We start from the raw sequence: 22,211 nt of genomic DNA on the forward strand, positions 1-22,211 counted from the left end.
GATTTGACTGACCCAGACTATAAGGACAGTTAAAGGGAATCTGTCATCAGGTTTTTGCTAACTCATCCGAGAGCAGCATAATGTAGGAAAAAAGACCCTGAATCCAGCGATATATCACTTAGATTACTGGGTGCAGAGGTTCTGACACAATCAGAGCTTTTAAATTTAGAATGAAGCAGAGCTGAGAAAGCTAGCCCTGCCCACATCAGTCTCACCATGTACAAAGTCCATAGACAGTGAGCTGCTTATCACAGAGGAAGGGGGTGTTGCCTGACTAGTGTAGTCCGGCAATGTCAATCTCTTAGTGATAAATACTTTGCAGTTAGTAAAAAACAGCAATTAACACATCCCTGAATTCTGTGCCTTGGCCTCTATGTTTACATATTCTCTTTAAGATTTTTGTAACTTTCAAAAAGTGGGAAAACCAGGAAATGCAAGCTTAAAATGTTTAACAAAATAAAGAACAACCCAAAGAATTAAACTGCATTGTAACTTACTTTATTTGCTTGCAGAATGAAATGTCCACAGCACTGGAGTTGGTGCAAACAGACGTAAGTATTCATCACTGTCCCTTATGTTTCACAAAAGAAAAAACTCTAAAATGTTGTAAAATATATTGTAGACTTTACGTATAAAACTCCAGTTAGGACGCTATGTAAATGTAAGTACAACAAGAATGCAATGAATTGGAAATCTTCTAGCCATATTTTCTTCACCACTGTACATAGAACAAAGATCAGGAGATGAAAGCAAGAAATGTTTCCATTTCGTTTGAAAAAATGAACCAATGTAGAAATTGCTGGCAGCAGCACATCTCATAGAAGTTAGGACAGTGTCATGTCTACCATCGTGTAGCCTCCCCTCTTCTTTTTACACCTGTAAACGTCTGAGAGGTGAGGGCTCCAATCACTGGAATTTTGGGAGAGGAATGTTGTCCTATTGTTGCCTGATGTAGGATTCTAGCTGCTCAACAGTCCTTGGTCTTCTTTGCTGGAAATTTAATTTAATTATGCTACAAATGTTTTCTATTGGTGAAAGGTTTGGACTACAGGCCACCAGTTAATCATCTGAACTGTTGTTCTTTGAAGTCATGCAGCCGTGATGGATGCAGTATGAGGCTTGGCATTGTCTAGCTGAAATTTGCTCTGCCTTCCCTGAAATAGATGTTGTGTCGGTATTGATAATTCAAATCAAGATGTATAAGCTGTCCATGTCATATACACTAATGCAACCACTTACCATTAGAGATGCAGACTTTTGAACTGGGCATTGTTCACAAGCTGGATGGTCCCTCTCCTTTTGACTCAGCATGACAAAGACGTCTGTGGTTCTCTAAGGAATTTCAAATGTTGAATCATTTTACAACAGAACAGTTTTCTATTTTTCTGGACCAGAAAAGACGTCAGCATTTCTGGATTGTTTTGCATTAAAGACCTACAGTGGCATGTAAAAGTTTAGGTTTCCCTGGTCAAAATTACTGTTTTTGTGAACAGTTAAGCAAGTTCAAGATTAAATGATCTCTAAAAGGTCTAAACTTAAAGATGACAAATTTCCATTGAATTTTATGCAACAAAAAAGTATATTGTCATTTTCTACATTTTGTCTCAATGTTAGATGAGGCTGGGTTTTTTCATAAAACTGGGAAATTTGCATCACCGGGCCTTTTCTAAAGATGATCGTGATCAAGCTACAACTCTAACAGGCTAATTAAGGTTTGAAACCTTGGTCAAAGTTATCTGAGCACACAAATCTCGGCACATTTTCCTATTTATAATTTTTAAAATGTAGAAGATGATTTTTTTTGCCTCAAATACAAAGTTAATGTATCATCTTTAACTTCAGTCCTTTTAGAGATAATATCATCTTCAACTTCCTTTACAGTTCATCTGGGAATGAGACTCAGCGGGTAGGGATTATTATCTCCTTACTTAGGCAGGGTCCCCAATCTTGGGCTTTCTCACTGCCCCTCACTGCTCCTGAACGGATGTCCTGACACGGTTCGGTTCATCATAGATAAGTCCTAGGGCCTCAAAGAATCTTTCTACAAAAGATTCTTTGAGGCCCTAGGACTTATCTATGATGAACCGAACCGTGTCAGGTTGGCAGAGGACACTGTTATGGATCTGGTTCAGGGGGAGCGCTCAGCCGAGTGGTACAGCTCTGAGTTCAGCCGATGGTCCATTGAGGTGTCCTGGGATGACTCCGCGCTTAGATGTCTGTTCAGGAGTGGACTGGCAGATTACCTGAAGGACGCTTTGGCTTTCCATCCACCTCCTAGCTCATTGGAGGAGACCATGACTCAGGCTATCCGCATGGATCGGAGGCTGAGGGAGAGAGGTATTGCACAGCGAAAGGGTCCACTCTTTTCTGCTGGTCCTGTTGTTTCACCCCCGTCTGAACCTATGGAGGTGGGAGTCGCCCAGGAGTAGCTCAGGAGAAATTGCACAACATAGAATCATAGAATGTTAGAGCTGGAAGGGACCGCAAGGGTCATTGTGTCCAACTCCCAGCTCAATGCAGGATTCACTAAACCATCTCAGACAGAAGTGTGTCCAGCCTCTGTTTGAAGACTTCCGTTGAAGGAGAACTCACCACCTTTTGTGGCAGCCTGTTCCACTCTTTGATCACCCTCACTGTCAAAAAGTTTTTTCTAATATCTAATCTGTATCTTCTCCCTTTTTTTAGTTAAATTGCTTCTCGTGCTTCCATGTGCAAATAAAAATAAGGATGATCCCTCTACACTACGACATTTCTTCAGATATTTGTAGACCGCTATTAAGTATTCTCTCAGCCTTTTTGCAAGCTAAACATTCCCAGATCCTTTAACCGTTTGTTAGGGCTAGCGGAACACACCAAATAATAAGACAGATAGAGTATGGTGCGTTCGCAGCCCGGGGTCCACCGTGCAGAGATGGAACCTGCTGCCAAGTAATGACGGACTATATGGCGGTACAAAGTGAATACACACATGGGCTAACCTCACCCTGTGTTGAAGGAAGCGAACCCTGTTACGTCACAGGGCCGTGGTACCGCACCAAGAGCGCAAGCAACGAGTCTCAGAACTCAATCCCAAGACACAGGATTTGAGTACATAGACCTCATGCGCTCGACACCGCTACTGAGGTGTCAGAGTGACAGCAATAGAAGCACGAGAGTGCATGCAGTGCCGCACTGGCGAACGCCACTAACCACCCAGGCTTGGGTCAGGAAAGTGCTGTGAAAGCACAAGGCGCCGCACTGGCGGTCACAGCAATAAGACGCTGTATTGTGTGTTTACGTGCTGATGGCTAAGTCGGGCGCTAGATAGCAAACATACACCTTCCGCGAACAGTCATCCAAAAGGGAGGGTTATTTAAAGAGCGACTTTCACTCACAACACACACACATTTACAAATGTACACTAGCGCATGGCCGTGCGGTCATGCGCAGCTTATATAGTTGCAGCACGTTCAGGACCTTCCAATAAAGGACCAATGGGAAGCTGCTACCAAAGTTTTGCCCTTTCAGGACCTTCCTGGAGGACCAATGGGATGTGCTGCAGTACCTGAGCATGTGACCCTCGATCTCCAATGGGAGATCTTGCCCTGGGCATGCTCAGAAAGAGAAAAGCAGGACTTAGCCCCAAAAGCATCTGCTCGCCGCTGCCCAACACTGACTTCAATGGCAGAAGCAGGAAAAGCAGCAGTAACTCTTTGTACAGAGTGAGACTGAGCAAGACGCTGGGACCGACGTCTCTGCTGAGCAGACTCCACTGCGGCTGGATAAGAATGTGAGACCGCAGCGGAGATGGCTCGAGATTCCCCATGTGCAGAAGCGGGAACTCGACACCTAACATTACCCCCCCTCCTAGGACCCCCTCCTTGGGCCTCGCTATGCTCGAAGGCAGCAATGAGCTGTGGGGCCCGAATGTTTTCAGCAGGCTCCCAGGACCTGTCCTCTGGGCCATAACCCTTCCAATCCACCAGATAGAACTTTTTGCCACGTACCACCTTGCACCCCAAAATAGCGTTCACCTCGTAATCGTCCGAAGACGAACCCGATGTCCCGGCAGATGATTCGGAAAACCGGGACATGTATACGGGTTTCAAGAGGGACACATGAAAGGTGTCGGTGATACCCAAGCGTGGAGGAAGGGCCAGACGGTAGACCACAGGGTTAACCTGTTCAAGGACCTTGAAGGGACCTAAGTAGCGAGGTGCAAACTTAGTGGACTCAACACGCAGCCTGATGTTATGGGCGGAGAGCCACACTAAGTCGCCAGGAGCAAAGGTCGGAGCGGGACGCCGATGAGCATCGGCGGAGGACCTCATTCTCTCCTTGGAGGCCCGAATGGCATCCTGAGTGCGGTCCCAAATGTCCCGTGCCTCCACAGCCCAGTCTGCCACCCTGGAGTCAGCAGAAGACACAGGCATGGGCACAGGGACACGCGGATGCTGGCCGTAATTTAGGAGGAATGGAGTCTGACCGGTGGAGTCGGCTACAGCGTTGTTAAGCGCAAACTCTGCCCACGGTAGCAAGGATGCCCAGTCATCCTGCCTGGCAGAAACAAAATGTCGTAAATATGTGACCAAGGTCTGGTTGGCCCTCTCTACCAACCCATTTGTCTCGGGATGATATGCCGAAGAGAGATTCAACTCAATACTAAGTAGACGACAAAGCTCTCTCCAGAATCGAGACGCAAACTGGGGACCCCGGTCACTAACAATTTTGTCTGGCATACCGTGTAGGCGAAAGATATGTTTGATGAACAAGACAGCCAACGCCCGTGCAGAAGGTAGCCGTGGAAGAGGCACCAAGTGCACCATTTTGGAAAAATGGTCGGTGATCACCCAGATAATGGTGCAGTTACGAGACTTGGGTAAGCCCACCACAAAGTCCATCCCGACCATCTCCCAGGGCCTGTTCGCCACCGGCAGAGGGTAAAGCAAACCAGCTGGCCGTTGCCGAGGGGACTTGTTCTTGGCGCAAGAGACACACGCCCGAACATATTCTGCGACATCACGAGCCATATGCGGCCACCAGTATGTCCTCGCCAGTAACTCAGATGTCCTTTTGGAACCAAAATGTCCACCCACCCTGGACGAGTGTGCCCAAGAGAGAACCTCCGGTTGCAAACTGGATGGTACAAAAGTCTTGCCCGGAGGCACAGACTCTAGCGAAACCGGGGCCACAGTTCTCAAGCTCTCGGTGGGGACAATAAGCCGAGGCTCCTCTTCCTCCTCCGCAGATGACACAACGGAGCGAGAGAGAGCGTCGGCCCGAATGTTCTTCTCCCCAGAAAGAAAATGGAGGGTGAAATGAAACCGGGAGAAGAATAAGGACCATCTGGCCTGGCAAAAATTCAACCGCTGGGCTGTCTGCAGGTACACCAAATTTTTATGGTCTGTGAAGACTTGGAAGGGAAAACGTGCTCCCTCCAAGAGATGTCTCCACTCCGAGAAAGCCAACTTCATGGCTAGCAACTCCCTGTCCCCGATGGAATAATTCCTCTCTGCTGGTGAGAAGGTCTTAGAAAAGAAGAAGCAAGGATGCTTCCGACCTTTAGCATCCTTTTGGAAGAGGACTGCTCCAGCACCAACAGAAGAGGCATCCACCTCCATGATAAATGGCTTATCAACATCGGGGCGATGTAGGATGGGAGCGCTAGCGAAGTGTGACTTTATGGAGTTAAAGGCCTTGGAGACCTCCTCAGACCACAATTTGGGATTTGCCCCCTTCTTGGTGAGGGCAACCAAGGGAGCTACCAAAGTTGAGAAGTGCGCAATGAACTGGCGATAATAATTAATGAACCCCATAAAGCACTGCACCGCTTTAAGAGAATAGGGTTCCTGCCAGTCCATCACAGCCTGTAGTTTGGCAGGATCCATAGCCAATCCCTGGGCAGAGATGATGTAGCCTAGGAAAGGTAAGGACTCCTGCTCGAACATACACTTCTCCAACTTGGCATAGAGGGTTTTTGCCCGTAGGAGGTCGAAGACTTTGCAAACATCTCTCCGGTGGGAGTCAATATCTGGAGAGTAGATGAGAATATCATCCAGATAGACTACGACCGAGGTGGAAAGCATATCCCGGAAGATGTCGTTCACAAAGTCTTGGAAAACGGATGGGGCATTACAGAGCCCGAAGGGCATCACCAGATATTCATAGTGCCCATCCCTGGTGTTAAAAGCCGTCTTCCATTCGTCCCCCTCACGGATGCGAATCAGGTTGTAAGCACCCCGCAGATCTAATTTAGTAAATACCCTTGCTCCCCGAAGCCTATCGAAGAGCTCAGATATCAAGGGCAAAGGATACTTATTCTTAACGGTGATGGCGTTAAGACCCCTGTAGTCTATGCATGGACGCAATTCCCCATTCTTCTTCTGCACAAAGAAGAACCCTGCCCCAGCAGGTGACACTGACTTCCTAATGAATCCTCTTGCCAGATTTTCCTGGATGTACTGTGACATTGCCTCCGTCTCCGGGAGAGATAACGGATAGACTTGACCCCGGGGAGGCTCAGCACCAGGCAAGAGATCAATAGGACAGTCATAGGGGCGATGGGGCGGAAGGATCTCCGCCGCCTTTTTGGAGAACACGTCTGCATAAGACCAATACTGCTTGGGGAGAGAGGATAGATCTGCGGGTACCTCTGTAGTAGCAACCTGAACGCACTCCCTCTGACACCTACCCCCACAAGATTCGCCCCATCCCAGAATTCTGCCTGAGGACCACTCGATATGAGGAGAGTGGTACCGTAGCCAAGGTATTCCCAACAGGACCTCATCAATTCCCTCAGGAATGACGAGCAGAGATATAATCTCCTGATGAGATGGCGACATGGACAGAGTAAAAGGGATGGTCTGGTGTGTTATCTGTGAGGGCAGTGTCGACCCATTCACCACTCGTACCGTTACTGGTTGAGCTAGCATAACCAGGGGTATTGCGTGACGTTGGGCGAAGGCAGAAGACATAAAATTGCCCTCCGCCCCAGAATCCACGCAGAGCTCTACCGAGTGGGAGAATGAGCCTATAATAATTGTCCCCTTAAAGGACAATTTAGAGGCAAACGTCACCGTGTCTAGTGTACCTCCACCTACTACCACTAGACGCTGACGTTTCCTCGACCGCTGAGGACATCTGGTGGCTAGATGTCCTGACTGCTGGAAAACATGACAGACCTTGAGTGCACAAGCGGTCCGGGACTTAGATCCCGCTTGTGACACTTCCATGGCCTCATGTGACTCAGGAACCAGGACCGGAGATTCCAGAGGTTTGGCGAAGGTAGGAGCCAGCCGAAACCTCTGCCTACACTGGGCTCGCTCTAACCTCCGCTCGTTAAAACGGAGGTCAATTCGAGTGGAGACAGTTATTAACTCCTCCAGTGTGGCAGGAATCTCCCTAGTGGCCAGAGCGTCCTTAACGTGATCAGCCAGGCCCCTCCAAAATATGGGGATAAGGGCTTTATCCGACCAGTCCTGCTCAGAAGCTAAAGTGCGGAATTGGACGGCAAAATGACTGACCAAGGACTCACCCTGAGTTAATGCCAGCAGTTGGAGCGCAGTATCATGGGTGACTTGAGGTCCTAAAAAGACCTGTTTCAGAGTGCTCAGGAACAGCGGAGCACTCTGCACCACATGATCGCCACGCTCCCACAGCGGCGTAGCCCATTCCAACGCCCTGTCCGACAAGAGAGACACTATAAATCCCACCTTAGCCCGCTCTGTGGGAAAACGTGCAGCGAGGAGCTCAAGGTGAATAGAGCACTGACTCACGAATCCCCTACAAAATTTGCTATCACCAGAAAAATTTTCTGGCAGCGGGAGGCGAGATAATGTCGGAACAGGGGTGGCAATGGACAAGGTTGCTGCAGCCACGCTAGCAGCCTGTACAGCAACTGCGGTAACATCCACAGCTGAGGTTGAGCTCTCGAGAGCCGCCAACCTACCCTCCAGCTGCTGGATATACCGCAAGGATTGCTGTTTGTCCGTCATTACTAGCCAGACCCTGGCGCTAGTGTAATGTTAGGGCTAGCGGAACGCACCAAATAATAAGACAGATAGAGTATGGTGCGTTCGCAGCCCGGGGTCCACCGTGCAGAGATGGAACCTGCTGCCAAGTAATGACGGACTATATGGCGGTACAAAGTGAATACACACATGGGCTAACCTCACCCTGTGTGAAGGAAGCGAACCCTGTTACGTCACAGGGCCGTGGTACCGCACCAAGAGCGCAAGCAACGAGTCTCAGAACTCAATCCCAAGACACAGGATTTGAGTACATAGACCTCATGCGCTCGACACCGCTACTGAGGTGTCAGAGTGACAGCAATAGAAGCACGAGAGTGCATGCAGTGCCGCACTGGCGAACGCCACTAACCACCCAGGCTTGGGTCAGGAAAGTGCTGTGAAAGCACAAGGCGCCGCACTGGCGGTCACAGCAATAAGACGCTGTATTGTGTGTTTACGTGCTGATGGCTAAGTCGGGCGCTAGATAGCAAACATACACCTTCCGCGAACAGTAATCCAAAAGGGAGGGTTATTTAAAGAGCGACTTTCACTCACAACACACACACATTTACAAATGTACACTAGCGCATGACCGTGCGGTCATGCGCAGCTTATATAGTTGCAGCACGTTCAGGACCTTCCAATAAAGGACCAATGGGAAGCTGCTACCAACGTTTTGCCCTTTCAGGACCTTCCTGGAGGACCAATGGGATGTGCTGCAGTACCTGAGCATGTGACCCTCGATCTCCAATGGGAGATCTTGCCCTGGGCATGCTCAGAAAGAGAAAAGCAGGACTTAGCCCCAAAAGCATCTGCTCGCCGCTGCCCAACACTGACTTCAATGGCAGAAGCAGGAAAAGCAGCAGTAACTCTTTGTACAGAGTGAGACTGAGCAAGACGCTGGGACCGACGTCTCTGCTGAGCAGACTCCACTGCGGCTGGATAAGAATGGGAGACCGCAGTGGAGATGGCTCGAGATTCCCCTTGTGCAGAAGCGGGAACTCGACACATAACACCGTTCCTCGTAATACAAACTTTGCAGTCTGCTTACATTCCTGGTAGGTCTTTTCTGTCAATGTCTTTTTTAAATGTGGTGCCCAGAAATAGACCCAGTATTCCAGGTGATGACTGTCCAAGGAGGAGTAAAGGGGAATAATTACTTCACATGTTCTAGACTCTATGCTTCTCTTAACGCATCCTAGAACTGTGTTTGCACATGAGTCAACAGTGTGATGTAGCAGCAAAAAAAGGCAGTCTATCATCTATTAGTATTCCCAAGTATTTTTCACACGTGCTATTGCTTGGTTCTATTCTATTCCTCCTTTTCTGTTCCATTCTTTTCTTAGCCAGATGTAGAATCTTGCCTTTCTCCCTGTTAAATACAATTTTATTAGACACTGCCCCTTGTTCAAGCTTATCTAGATCCTTCTGAATTCCTTCTGTCTTCCAAAGTGTTAACTATCCCGCCTAGCTTTGCATCTTCTGCAAGTTTGACTTGTTTATCTTCAGTTTCCTTATCTAGATAATTTATAAAAGTGTTGAACAACACTGGAGCCAGGACAGAGCCTTGTGGTACTCCACTTGAAACACTCTTCCAATTTTATGTGCAACCATTTATCACTACTCTTTGAGTACGATCACTGAGCCAGTTATGAATCAACCTAACCGTTGCCTTGTCAATCCCATACTTGGTCATTTTTTTCAATAAGGATAGTATGATATACTTTATCAAATGCTTTGCTGAAGTCGAGATATATTATATTTACAGCATTACCCTGATCCACCCAGTCAGTGATTCCATCATAGAAGGACATTAGATTAGCTTGGCATGACTTGTTTGCTACAAACCCATTCTGACTCTGGTTAATTACTGTATTCTTATCCAAGTACTTACATGCATGCTATTTAATAATTTGGTCAAGGATCTTTCCTGGTCTAGAAGTAAGGCTCACTGGCCTGTAATTTCATGGCTCCATCTTCTTTCCTGTTTTGAAGATAGTAACAACATTTGCCCTCCTCCAATCTTCTATGACTTCTCCTGTTCTCCAGGATTATTTTTCAAAGATTCTGGCTAGTGTTTCTGCAATTTCCTCTGCTATCTCCTTCAGTACCTTTAAAGGGAACCTGTCACCCCGAAAATCGCGGGTGAGGTAATCCCACCGGCATCAGGGGCTTATCTGCAGCATTCTGTAATGCTGTAGATAAGCCCCTGATGTTACCTGAAAAAGGAGAAAAAGACGTTAGTTTATACTCACCCAGGGGCGGTCCCGCTGCTGGTCAGGTTGGATGGGCGTCTCCGGTCCGCTGCGGCGCCTCCTATCTTCTTTCCATGACGTCCTCTTCTGATCTTCAGCCACGGCTCCGGCGCAGGCGTACTTTGCTCTGCCCTCTTGAGGGCAGAGGATAGTACTGCAGTGCGCAGGCGCCGGAAAGGTCAGAGGCCCGGCGCCTGCGCACTGCAGTACTATCCTCTGCCCTCAAGAGGGCAGAGCAAAGTACGCCTGCGCCGGAGCCGTGGCTGAAGATCAGAAGAGGACGTCATGGAAAGAAGATAGGAGGCGCCGCAGCGGACCGGAGACGCCCATCCGACCTGACCAGCAGCGGGACCGCCCCTGGGTGAGTATAAACTAACGTCTTTTTCTCCTTTTTCAGGTAACATCGGGGGCTTATCTACAGCATTACAGAATGCTGCAGATAAGCCCCTGATGCCGGTGGGATTACCTCACCCGCGATTTTCGGGGTGACAGGTTCCCTTTAAGATGTAATTCTTCTGAACCATGAGATTTAAATTAATTTAAATTGGCTAAATGTTCTTTCATCATATCACTGTTTATATATAGTGTGCATTACTTTGTTCCTTCGATAGTAGCCTGAAGATCAATTGATTTAACTATTGCTTTCTTAGAGAACACAGATGCAAAATAAGAATTTTGAAAGTTTGGCTTTCTCAACACCATTTTTGACCACTTCACCCTTTTCACCCTTAAAAATCCTACAGAATCTTTGACTTTTCTTTTGCTTTTGACATACCCCTAAAACCCATACAGTGGGGAAAGTAATACACATCTGATACACTGAAAATTTTGCAAGTTTTCCCACATGAAATCAATGGAGAGGTCTGTCATTTTTATAGTAGATACACGAGGGGCAGACACTGACAGCTTGGGGCCCCTGTGCACGAAACGTTTCTGGGCCCCTCTCCTTTTATGGTAACAAAGCTACATACATATGGATATGTTATATATATATATATATATATATATATATATATATATATATAGTGCCTACAAGTAGTATTCAACCCCCTGCAGATTTAGCAGGTTTAATAAGATGCAAATAGGTTAGAGCCTTCAAACTTCAAACAAGAGCAGGATTTATTAACAGATGCATAAATCTTACAAACCAAAAAGTTATGTTGCTCAGTTAAATTTTTATAAATTTTAAACATAAAAGTGTGGGTCAATTATTATTCAACCCCTAGGTTTAATATTTTGTGGAATAACCTTTGTTTTCAATTACAGCTAATAATCGTCTTTTATAAGACCTGATCAGGCCGGCACAGGTCTCTGGAGTTATCTTGGCCCACTCCTCCATGCAGATCTTCTCCAAGTTATCTAGGTTCTTTGGGTGTCTCATGTCTTTAATCTTGAGCTCCTTCCACAAGTTTTCAATTGGGTTAAGGTCAGGAGACTGACTAGGCCACTGCAACACCTTGATTTTTTGCCTCTTGAACCAGGCCTTGGTTTTCTTGGCTGTGTGCTTTGGGTCGTTGTCTTGTTGGAAGATGAAATGACGACCCATCTTAAGATCCTTGATGGAGGAGCGGAGGTTCTTGGCCAAAATCTCCAGGTAGGCCGTGCTATCCATCTTCCCATGGATGCGGACCAGATGGCCAGGCTCCTTGGCTGAGAAGCAGCCCCACAGCATGATGCTGCCACCACCATGCTTGACTGTAGGGATGGTATTCTTGGGGTCGTATGCAGTGCCATCCAGTCTCCAAACATCACGTGTGTGGTTGGCACCAAAGATCTCGATCTTGGTCTCATCAGACCAGAGAACCTTGAACCAGTCAGTCTCAGAGTCCTCCAAGTGATCATGAGCAAACTGTAGACGAGCCTTGACATGACGCTTTAAAAGTAAACGTACCTTACGGGCTCGTCTGGAACGGAGACCATTGCGGTGGAGTACGTTACTTATGGTATTGACTGAAACCAATGTCCCCACTGCCATGAGATCTTCCCAGAGCTCCTTCCTTGTTGTCCTTGGGTTAGCCTTGACTCTTCGGACAAGCCTGGCCTCGGCACGGGAGGAAACTTTCAAAGGCTGTCCAGGCCATGGAAGGCTAACAGTAGTTCCATAAGCCTTCCACTTCCGGATGATGCTCCCAACAGTGGAGACAGGTAGGCCCAACTCCTTGGAAAGGGTTTTGTACCCCTTGCCAGCCTTGTGACCCTCCACGATCTTGTCTCTGATGGCCTTGGAATGCTCCTTTGTCTTTCCCATGTTGACCATGTATGAGTGCTGTTCACAAGTTTGGGGAGGGTCTTAAATAGTCAGAAAAGGCTGGAAAAAGAGATAATTAATCCAAACATGTGAAGCTCATTGTTCTTTGTGCCTGAACTACTTCTTAATACTTTAGGGGAACCAAACAGAATTCTGGTGGGTTGAGGGGTTGAATAATAAATGACCCTCTGAAAAGACTTTTCACAATTTAAAAAAAAAATAAACAAAGAAACAACATTCTTTTTTGCTGCAGTGCATTTCACACTTCCAGGCTGATCTACAGTCCAAATGTCACAATGCCAAGTTAATTCCAAATGTGTAAACCTGCTAAATCTGCAGGGGGTTGAATACTACTTGTAGGCACTGTATATATATATATATATATATATATATATATATATATATATATATATATATATATATATATATATATATATACACATATACAGCTCTGGCAAAAACTAACAGACCACCACATCAAAACCCTGTCATGGGCATTCCAATCTCCAGACCTTAACCCCACTGAAAACCTCTGGAATTTAATCAAGGGGATGATGGATAGTCACAAGCCATCAAGCAATGAAGAACTGCTTAAATTTTTGCGCCAAAAGCAGTGTGAAAGACTGGTGGAAAGCATGCCAAAACGCATGAAGGCTGTGATTAAAAATCATGGTTATTGCCCAAAATATTGATTTCTGAACTCTTCCTGAGTTAAAACATTAATATTGTTGTTTCTAAATGATTATGAACTTGTTTTCTTTGCATTATTTGAGGTCTGAAAGCACTATTTGTTTTTTTTTTTCATTTTTACTATTTTTCTTTGTCAGAAAAAAAATACAAAATGTATTGCTTGGAAATTCGGAGATGTTGTCAGAAGTTTATTTAAAACTAAATTTATTTACAATTATCAAGACACCCTAAATAAAGGAGTGGATCTGCAGGTGGGGACCACAGACTACATTTCAGTACCAATGCTTTCTGGCTGATGTTTTGGTCACTTTTGAAAGTTGGTTGTGCTTTCAGACTCGAAGTAGCATGAGACGGACTCTACAACCCATACAAGTGACTCAGGTAGTGCAGCTGATCCAGGATGGCACATCAATGCGAGTTGTGGCAAGAAGGTTTGCTGTGTCTGTCAGCATAGTAACATAGTAACATAGTTAGTAAGGCCGAAAAAAGACATTTGTCCATCCAGTTCAGCCTATATTCCATCATAATAAATACCCAGATCTACGTCCTTCTACAGAACCTAATAATTGTATGATACAATATTGTTCTGCTCCAAGAAGACATCCAGGCCTCTCTTGAACCCCTCGACTGAGTTCGCCATCACCACCTCCTCAGGCAAGCAATTCCAGATTCTCACTGCCCTAACAGTAAAGAATCCTCTTCTATGTTGGTGGAAAAACCTTCTCTCCTCCAGACGCAAAGAATGCCCCCTTGTGCCCGTCACCTTCCTTGGTATAAACAGATCCTCAGCGAGATATTTGTATTGTCCCCTTATATACTTATACATGGTTATTAGATCGCCCCTCAGTCGTCTTTTTTCTAGACTAAATAATCCTAATTTCGCTAATCTATCTGGGTATTGTAGTTCTCCCATCCCCTTTATTAATTTTGTTGCCCTCCTTTGTACTCTCTCTAGTTCCATTATATCCTTCCTGAGCACCGGTGCCCAAAACTGGACACAGTACTCCATGTGCGGTCTAACTAGGGATTTGTACAGAGGCAGTATAATGCTCTCATCAGGTGTATCCAGACCTCTTTTAATGCACCCCATGATCCTGTTTGCCTTGGCAGCTGCTGCCTGGCACTGGCTGCTCCAGGTAAGTTTATCATTAACTAGGATCCCCAAGTCCTTCTCCCTGTCAGATTTACCCAGTGGTTTCCCGTTCAGTGTGTAATGGTGATATTGATTCCCTCTTCCCATGTGTATAACCTTACATTTATCATTGTTAAACCTCATCTGCCACCTTTCAGCCCAAGTTTCCAACTTATCCAGATCCATCTGTAGCAGAATACTACAGCATAGTGTCCAGAGGCTGGAGGTGCTTCCAGGAGACAGGCCAGTACACCAGGAGACGTGGAGGGGGCCATAGGAGGGCAACAACCCAGCAGCAGAACCGCTACCTCAGCCTTTATGCAAGGAGGAACAGGAGGAGCACTGCCAGAACCCAGCAAAATGACCTCCAGCAGGCCGCAAATGTGCATGTGTCTGCACAAATGGTTAGAAAGCAACTCCATTGAGATGGTCTGAGTGCCCGACGTGCACAGATGGGGGTTGTGTTCACAACCCAACACCATGCAGGACGCTTGGCATTTGCCACAGAAAACCAGGATTGGCAAATTCGCCTCTGGCACCCTGTGCTCCTCACAGGTGAAAGCAGGCTCACACAGAGCACATGTGACAGACGTGACAGAGTCTGGAGACGCCATGGAGAGCGATCTGCTGCCTGCAACATCCTTGAGCATGACCGGTTTGGCAGTGGGTCAGTAATGGTGTGGGGTGGCATTTCTTTGGAGGGCCAAACAGCCCTCCATGTGCTCGCCAGAGGTAGCCTGACTGCCATTAGGTACCAAGATGAGATCCTCAGACGTCTTGTGAGACCATATGCTGGTGCTGTTGGCCTTGGGTTCCTCCTAATGCCGGACAATGCCAGAGCTCATGTAGCTGGAGTGTGTCAGCAGTTCCTGCAAGATGAAGGCATTGAAGCTATGGACTGGCCCGCCAGTTCCCCAGACCTGAATCTGATTGAACACATCTGGGACATCATGTCTCGCACCATCCACCAACGTCACATTGCATCACACTGTCCAGGAGTTGGCGGATGCTTTAGTCCAGGTCTGGGAGGCTGCGACTGTCGATTGGTCAAGCCTGGCTGCGAGCAATCAGTGAAGCCAGGGCTGGCTCCAGGTTTTTGAGGGCCCTGGGTGAAAGAGTCTCAGTGGGCCCCCCTCTTTAACACATACCACGATTCATGATGCACAGATACAGCAGAGAAATATAGCACAGCCAAGTAGCTTATAACACAGCCCATGTAGTATATAGCACAGCCACGTAGTATATAATACAGCCCACGTAGTATATAACACAGCCACGTAGTATATAGCACAGCCACGTAGTATATTGCCCAGCCACGTATATAGCACAGCCCACGTAGTAAATAGCACAGCCACATAGTATATTGCCCAGCCACATAGTATATAGCACAGACACGTAGTATATAGCACAGCCCACATAGTATATAGCACAGCCCACATATTATATAGCACAGACACGTAGTATATTGCCTGTTATGATCCGAAAGAGACACAGGAGTAGGATTAAGTGTTACCAAAAATAATCAATATCTCAATAATCTATTCCCAAATAGTATATTTAGACAGTACACCAATCCACCACTAGTGCCAAAAAAGAAATAGTGAAACCACTACAGGAATGGAGAAAAGTAAACACCGAGTATGGATCAAGCCAAGAAAGAGAAACGGATAACAGGGAGTATTTAGAATAGTTCACTTTTATTTATGTGTAGTAGACAGTAACCAAAAATTTTTTTTATTTTTTATATAACATAAAAATAATAATGTATATGTATACTCTTAAAATACGCTTTTTTGTGCACATGTCAAAGAGAATATAACAATAGATTTGCACTAGGCAGGTCAAAAAATATATATTATTACAAAAATTATACTGGATACCCCAAGAAAAGGAAAATTCGTAAGCATAAAGGTAGAGATCATATATACGAAAAAATAATAATAATACGGATCATATGTAAAAATAAAAAATAATAAATAAAAAATATATCTAAAAATCTATAAAATATAAAGGGGAGCACAAAAAATACTAGTGTAAAAAAATATAATATATATAATAATATATCTCTCTCTCTCTCTCTCTCTCTCCCTCTCTCTCTCTCTATATATATATATAAAAAATTCATACATATATATATAAAAAAGCTAATAAGGTGTAAAAAAATTGTGTAAAAATTTGAAAAAAGGAATAAATGTGTTATACAAATTATTAAAGGTATGTATTGCCTCACAGATAACGTGATAAAATTTATATATTGAGATATTGACGAAAAGTGCTATGTGCTATTAAAAGGTGCTATAGAAATACTATATATATAAAGTACACTAAGTATGAATCAAAAAGTGCAATGTGCTATTATAAGTCAAATATAGTTAGTAGTATGTGCCCTGCACAGTCTCCATCAAAGAGACAGGAAAATGCTTGGTAAATGATCCGATATTACTTACTTCTAATCAAATAGGGTACATATATCCAGGACCGCCAGTATAGGACCGTGTGCACCCCGACGCGCGTTTCGGACCCAAAAAGTTCCTTTGTCAGAGAGGCATAACGCGGTCCGTTAACACTGCCATTAACCCTGTGTGAGCGCTGACTGGAGGGGATTATGGAGCGGGCACTGACAGCAGGGGAGTAGAGAGCGTCCATTTCGCGGCCGCACTGTGCCCGTCGCTGATTGGTCGTGGCCGTTTGACCGCGACCAATCAGCGACTTGGGATTTCCGTGACAGACAGACGGAAGCGACCTTTAGATAATTATATAGTAGAGATATATATATGACAGCTGTGTACTATATATATATATATATATATATATAGTACACAGCTGTCATGGTCACATAATGTTTAACAAAATGCATACTTTTTTTGTTGCAGACAGATGACTATTTAGGAGATTGTCGTTTCATTCAAGTATCCATGGGAAATCAGAGATACAAATTTCAATGTAAAGCCAAGCCGGAACTATATCTCTGCGTTCAAGGTGAAAATGGTGGAAATGAAGTGCAACTACGCAAACCAGGTCAACAACATGAGACCGTCTTTCAATTTTATTCTGCAGGTTTGGTTTAAATTGCATTATAATAGAAACTGTTTGTTAGTTTATTTTTTCATAAACGTTATATGAATAAAAGGGATAGTCAACTACTAAACTATGTAACAAAGCTGTCACACACGCATCATGGAGAGGTCTTGGGCCCCTTAGCCTGCACTATACAATGATAGTGCAGAGTCCTTGCTAACATATTCTTAAATTATTGTCTTTTTAACCCCTTCATGACATGCACTGAATATGTCTCTCCCTGCAATTTCCAGTCACCATGCCGAATTGCGCGGTGACTGTGTAATGACTGTAATGTAATGACGGTGTAATGATGGCTGCTGTGTCTGCACCTCGCCATGAGGGGTTGTACCACCTCCCCTCACCAGCATCAACGATCACTGTGATTGACTGGTCAGAATTCACAGGCCAATCATTGCGTGTTAGCATCAATCATAGCAGTGAAAATGGATTGGGAGATCACGGCATCACCTCTAATTATTAACCTTTTTGGTGCAAATTGGCTGATCAATACAATATTCAATGACCAATCTGCGCCAAAAGTGTAAATGTAAAATGACAATCACCGCTCTGCACGCCATACTGTATGTCCCTCAGATATGGCTTGCAGAGCAATTGTACGGCCCCTCTGTGTACCTGTGAGAGACACATTTGCAATCTACGCTGAGCATCTGTGCTCAATCTTTGGTGCACTTTTTTTTTTTTTACAAAACTAACATGTGCACTTCCAGCTGTCGCAGTGCTCTGATCAGTATTGCTAATCAAAGTCTGTGCAAAAGGTCTTTTTCTTCTTTTTTCTAGAAGTAGAATAGTATTCATCAGAGTTATTGAGCTTGTTTTTTCTTGTCGTAAAAAACAATGTAATAATTAATACCGAGTAGCTTTATAGGACGAGAATTTGGGGAGCAGATGTTACAGTGTTAGTGAATTAATAGTACTGAGTAGCTTCATAAGTAGGACATTAGTTGAGCAGACATCTGAGTGTTTGTGATGCCCTTTTTTCTTTTGCAAAAAAAAAAATACTACCTAGTAGCTTTAAAGGTAGGACATTAGTGTAGTGAATGTCGCTAATTTTTTTTTTATAAAAAGTTCCCATTACTTTTACTGATCATTTTTTTTTCTAAATTTTTCCTTTCTACTTTTGTTTTCCCTAATTTTCTCTATTTTTTCTCCACCTTTTATAGCAAATGTAATAATAAATAGTACCCAACACCAGGGGTGTCAAACTGCATTCCTCGAGGGCCGCAAACCATGTGTGTTTTCAAGACTTCCTTAGCATTGCACAAGGTGCTGCAATCATTATGTGTGCAGGTGATTAAATTATCACCTGTGCAGTACAAGGAAATCCTGAAAACATGGCCTGGTTGCAGCCCTCGAGGAATGCAGTTTGACACCCCTGCCCAACACAATGCACTTTGTAAAAGCACCACTTACACACACATTTCTACTGTATGAAAGCATTAATAAAAAAATGTCCTTTTCGTCAAGAAGATGCTAACAGAGGAAACATACATTTCCCTTGCCTCAGACACAGATTTAGGCAGTGAGGTGCTCCTTTTTTGTTCCTCCTCTTCATATGGTGAGGAGGGACCCACAGAAAGGCTCCCTAGGAACGAGTCAACCCCTTCAGCAATTGATCTCATATGGACTTCAGCCCCTGAAAATTATCAGCCTGTTATTCCGGAATTCATGGGCAGCTCAGGAATCTAAAGATGACTCTCTAGTTAATTTCAGTGGGAGGCTAAAATTCCGGCAATACCTGACCAGTAAGTGGGCAAAGTACGGAATTAAACTGTACAAGATGTGCGGGAGTATCTCAGGTTACACCCACAGAGTTAGGGTTTATGAAGTGAGGCACAACCGTGTTGAGCCCGCATCTTTCCCGACACATGACAGTTTATTAGTCATGGGAGGGAGGGACATGACCATTGATGTATCTATGTGCAATGATCATGAAGGGGTTAAAGCCAGAATTTTAGCTAGAATTTTAATACATGTTCAATACTTAAAGGGACTCTGTCACCTGAATTTGGCGGGACTGGTTTTGGGTCATATGGGCGGAGTTTTCGGGTGTTTGATTCACCCTTTCCTTACCCGCTGGCTGTATGCTGGCTGCAATATTGGATTGAAGTTCATTCTCTGTCCTCCATAGTACACGCCTGCGCAAGGCAAGATTACCTTGTGCAGGCGTGTACTATGGAGGACAGAGAATGAACTTCAATCCAATATTGCAGCCAGCATGCAGCCAGCGGGTAAGGAAAGGGTGAATCAAACACCCGAAAACTCCGCCCATATGACCCAAAACCAGTCCCGCCAAATTCAGGTGACAGGTTCCCTTTAAATAGCGCATTACAAATTTGGAGACATGTCGTCCTTTCCTGGCTGCAGCAAGACCATTACCAGTGCCTCCGTCATTGTCAGGAAACTTCCCTTACTTTAAAAAATTGTCTCAAAGAGCTTAAACAAATGTTGTTTAGCCAAATCACAATTAGTCTTGTACCAATCACCTACCAAACAATCAGATCCAGGAGTTTTCTCAGACGGTAGAGCTTTAATAGCATCTATTATTTCCTCTTCACTAATCGGGGCATCTAGTGCCTCTAATTGCTAATGGCACAAGCAGCAAAGGGGAAGACTGGATAGAAAAGAGCCTACCACCTGGCAGAGATGATCACATTTAGAAGTGCACAAATCTTGATAAAAATCCCCAAAAATCCCATTAGCACCATGTTAGTCAGTGTGCCATTTACCAATTAGATTCCTAATGCACTGAATGGATACAGGAAGCCACACAGCAGGAGCCAAATAAGCCAATAACTTCACATTTTTATCCCAAATCTCAAAAATGACAGACTCCTTAGCCAGCAGTTTCTTTCTACTCTGCTGTTTGGCTAGAATAAGTAATTCCCTGAGTCTGAGCCCAGTAACGCTTACATGAGGGCTGGGAATCAGCAATATATGCCTGCTCTGCCCTTAGGACCTCAGTAGTCAGGGATAACTTGCTATCTTTAAGGCCAGTCTCACACGTCCAGATAATTCCGGTACCAGAAAAATCGGTACCGGAATTATCCGTGTCTGTGTGCCGGTGCGTTTCTGTGGCACATCAGTGTGGCACACGTGCGGCACACGTGTGCCGCCCGTGTGCCCACTGGGTACCACATGCACCATGCCGGGTACCACACGCACCATGCCGGAGACAGCGCTAAAGTTTAGCGCTGTCCCCTGCATCTGGTGCTGAAGTCCCATTCATATCTTCCCTGCAGCAGCGTTTGCTGTGGAGAAGATATGAATAATTGTGTGTAAAATCAAGATCCAGGCACACGGAGATACGGTCTGCAAAAAATCAATGACATCTGCACAGATCCATTGATTTTTATGTGTCTACATGTGTCAGTGGCTCCGGTACGTGAGGAAACTGACACCTCACGTACCGGAGCCACTGACGTGTGAAACCGGCCTAAGGACATGTCTCTGCACAGCAATACCAGAAATAAACACCCCTCTAATTGTTGCTTTATAGATATTCCATGTGACGAACAGATTTGGGTGATCAGTTTTGTGAGCCCAGAAATCAACATACTTGGCGTGAACTGTTATGACCTGGTGGTTAGGACAATAATGGACCTGGTGGTTAAGAGCACACGGGAAGACCTGATAGTTACAATAATACAGGACCAGCTCTGGGACGTGGGAACTCTGCTGACCGCAATCCCTAATCCTATCACACACACTAGAAATAGCCGTGGATTGCTCCTAACGCTCCCTATGCAACTCGACACAGCCTAAGAACTAGCTAGCCCTAAAGATAGAAAAATAAAGCCTACCTTGCCTCAGAGAAATTCCCCAAAGGAAAAGGCAGCCCCCCACATATAATGACTGTGAGTAAAGATGAAAATCACAAACACAGAGATGAAATAGATTTAGCAAAGAGAGGCCAGACTTACTGAACAGACCGAGGATAGGAAAGGAAACTTTGCGATCAGCACAAAAACCTACAAAAGACCACGCAGAGGGCGCAAAAAGACCCTCCGCACCCCAGAGCTTCCAGCAAGCAAGACAAAAATCAAAATAGCAAGCTGGACAGAAAAATAGCAAACAAGAGAAAAACAAGCAGGAACTTAGCTTCTGCTGGAGAAGACAGGTCACCAGAACGATCCAGGAGCGAACTAGACCAATACTAGAACATTGACAGGTGGCATGGAGCAATGATCTAAGTGGAGTTAAATAGAGCAGCCAGCTAACGAATTAACCTCGTAACCTGTGGAAGAAAACTCAGAAGCCGCAGCCCCACTCACAACCACCAGAGGAAGCCCATGGACAGAACCAGCCGAAGTACCATTCATGACCACAGGAGGGAGCTTGACAACAGAATTCGCTACAGTACCCCCCCTTGAGGAGGGGTCACCGAACCCTCACCAGAGCCCCCAGGCCGACCAGGACGAGCCAAATGAAAGGCACGAACCAGATCGGCAGCATGAACTTCAGAGGCAAAGACCCAGGAATTATCTTCCAGACCATAACTGTTATGACCTGGTGGTCAGGACAATAATGGACCTGGTGGTTAAGAGCACATGGAATGACCTGATAGTTACTGATAATAAAGGACACGCTCTGGGACGTGGGAACTCTGCTGACCGCAATCCCTAATCCTATCAAACACACTAGAAATAGCCGTGGATTGCGCCTAAAGCTCCCTGTGCAACTCGGCACAGCCTAAGGAACTAGCTAGCCCTGAAGATAGAAAAATAAAGCCTACCTTGCCTCAGAGAAATTCCCCAAAGGAAAAGGCAGCCCCCCACATATAATGACTGTGAGTAAAGATGAAAATACAAACACAGAGA

General features: G+C 45.2%; 1 protein-coding gene across 3 annotated transcripts in view; it reads left to right on the forward strand.

Moving 5' to 3' along the window:
- Positions 1-22,211, forward strand: part of LOC138675854 (uncharacterized) — a 204,780-nt gene that overhangs the window by 127,272 nt on the left and 55,297 nt on the right. For 2 of the 3 annotated variants that reach the window (XM_069764440.1, XM_069764459.1), the window contains 2 exons: positions 513-551; positions 17,187-17,370. In XM_069764440.1, the coding sequence (XP_069620541.1) occupies positions 513-551; positions 17,187-17,370 (223 nt within the window). The remainder of the gene's footprint in view (positions 1-512; positions 552-17,186; positions 17,371-22,211) is intronic. The other variant, XM_069764449.1, reaches the window with a different exon arrangement.

Source organism: Ranitomeya imitator, chromosome 1 (genome assembly GCF_032444005.1).
Source record: "Ranitomeya imitator isolate aRanImi1 chromosome 1, aRanImi1.pri, whole genome shotgun sequence".
Taxonomy (NCBI): domain Eukaryota; kingdom Metazoa; phylum Chordata; class Amphibia; order Anura; family Dendrobatidae; genus Ranitomeya; species Ranitomeya imitator.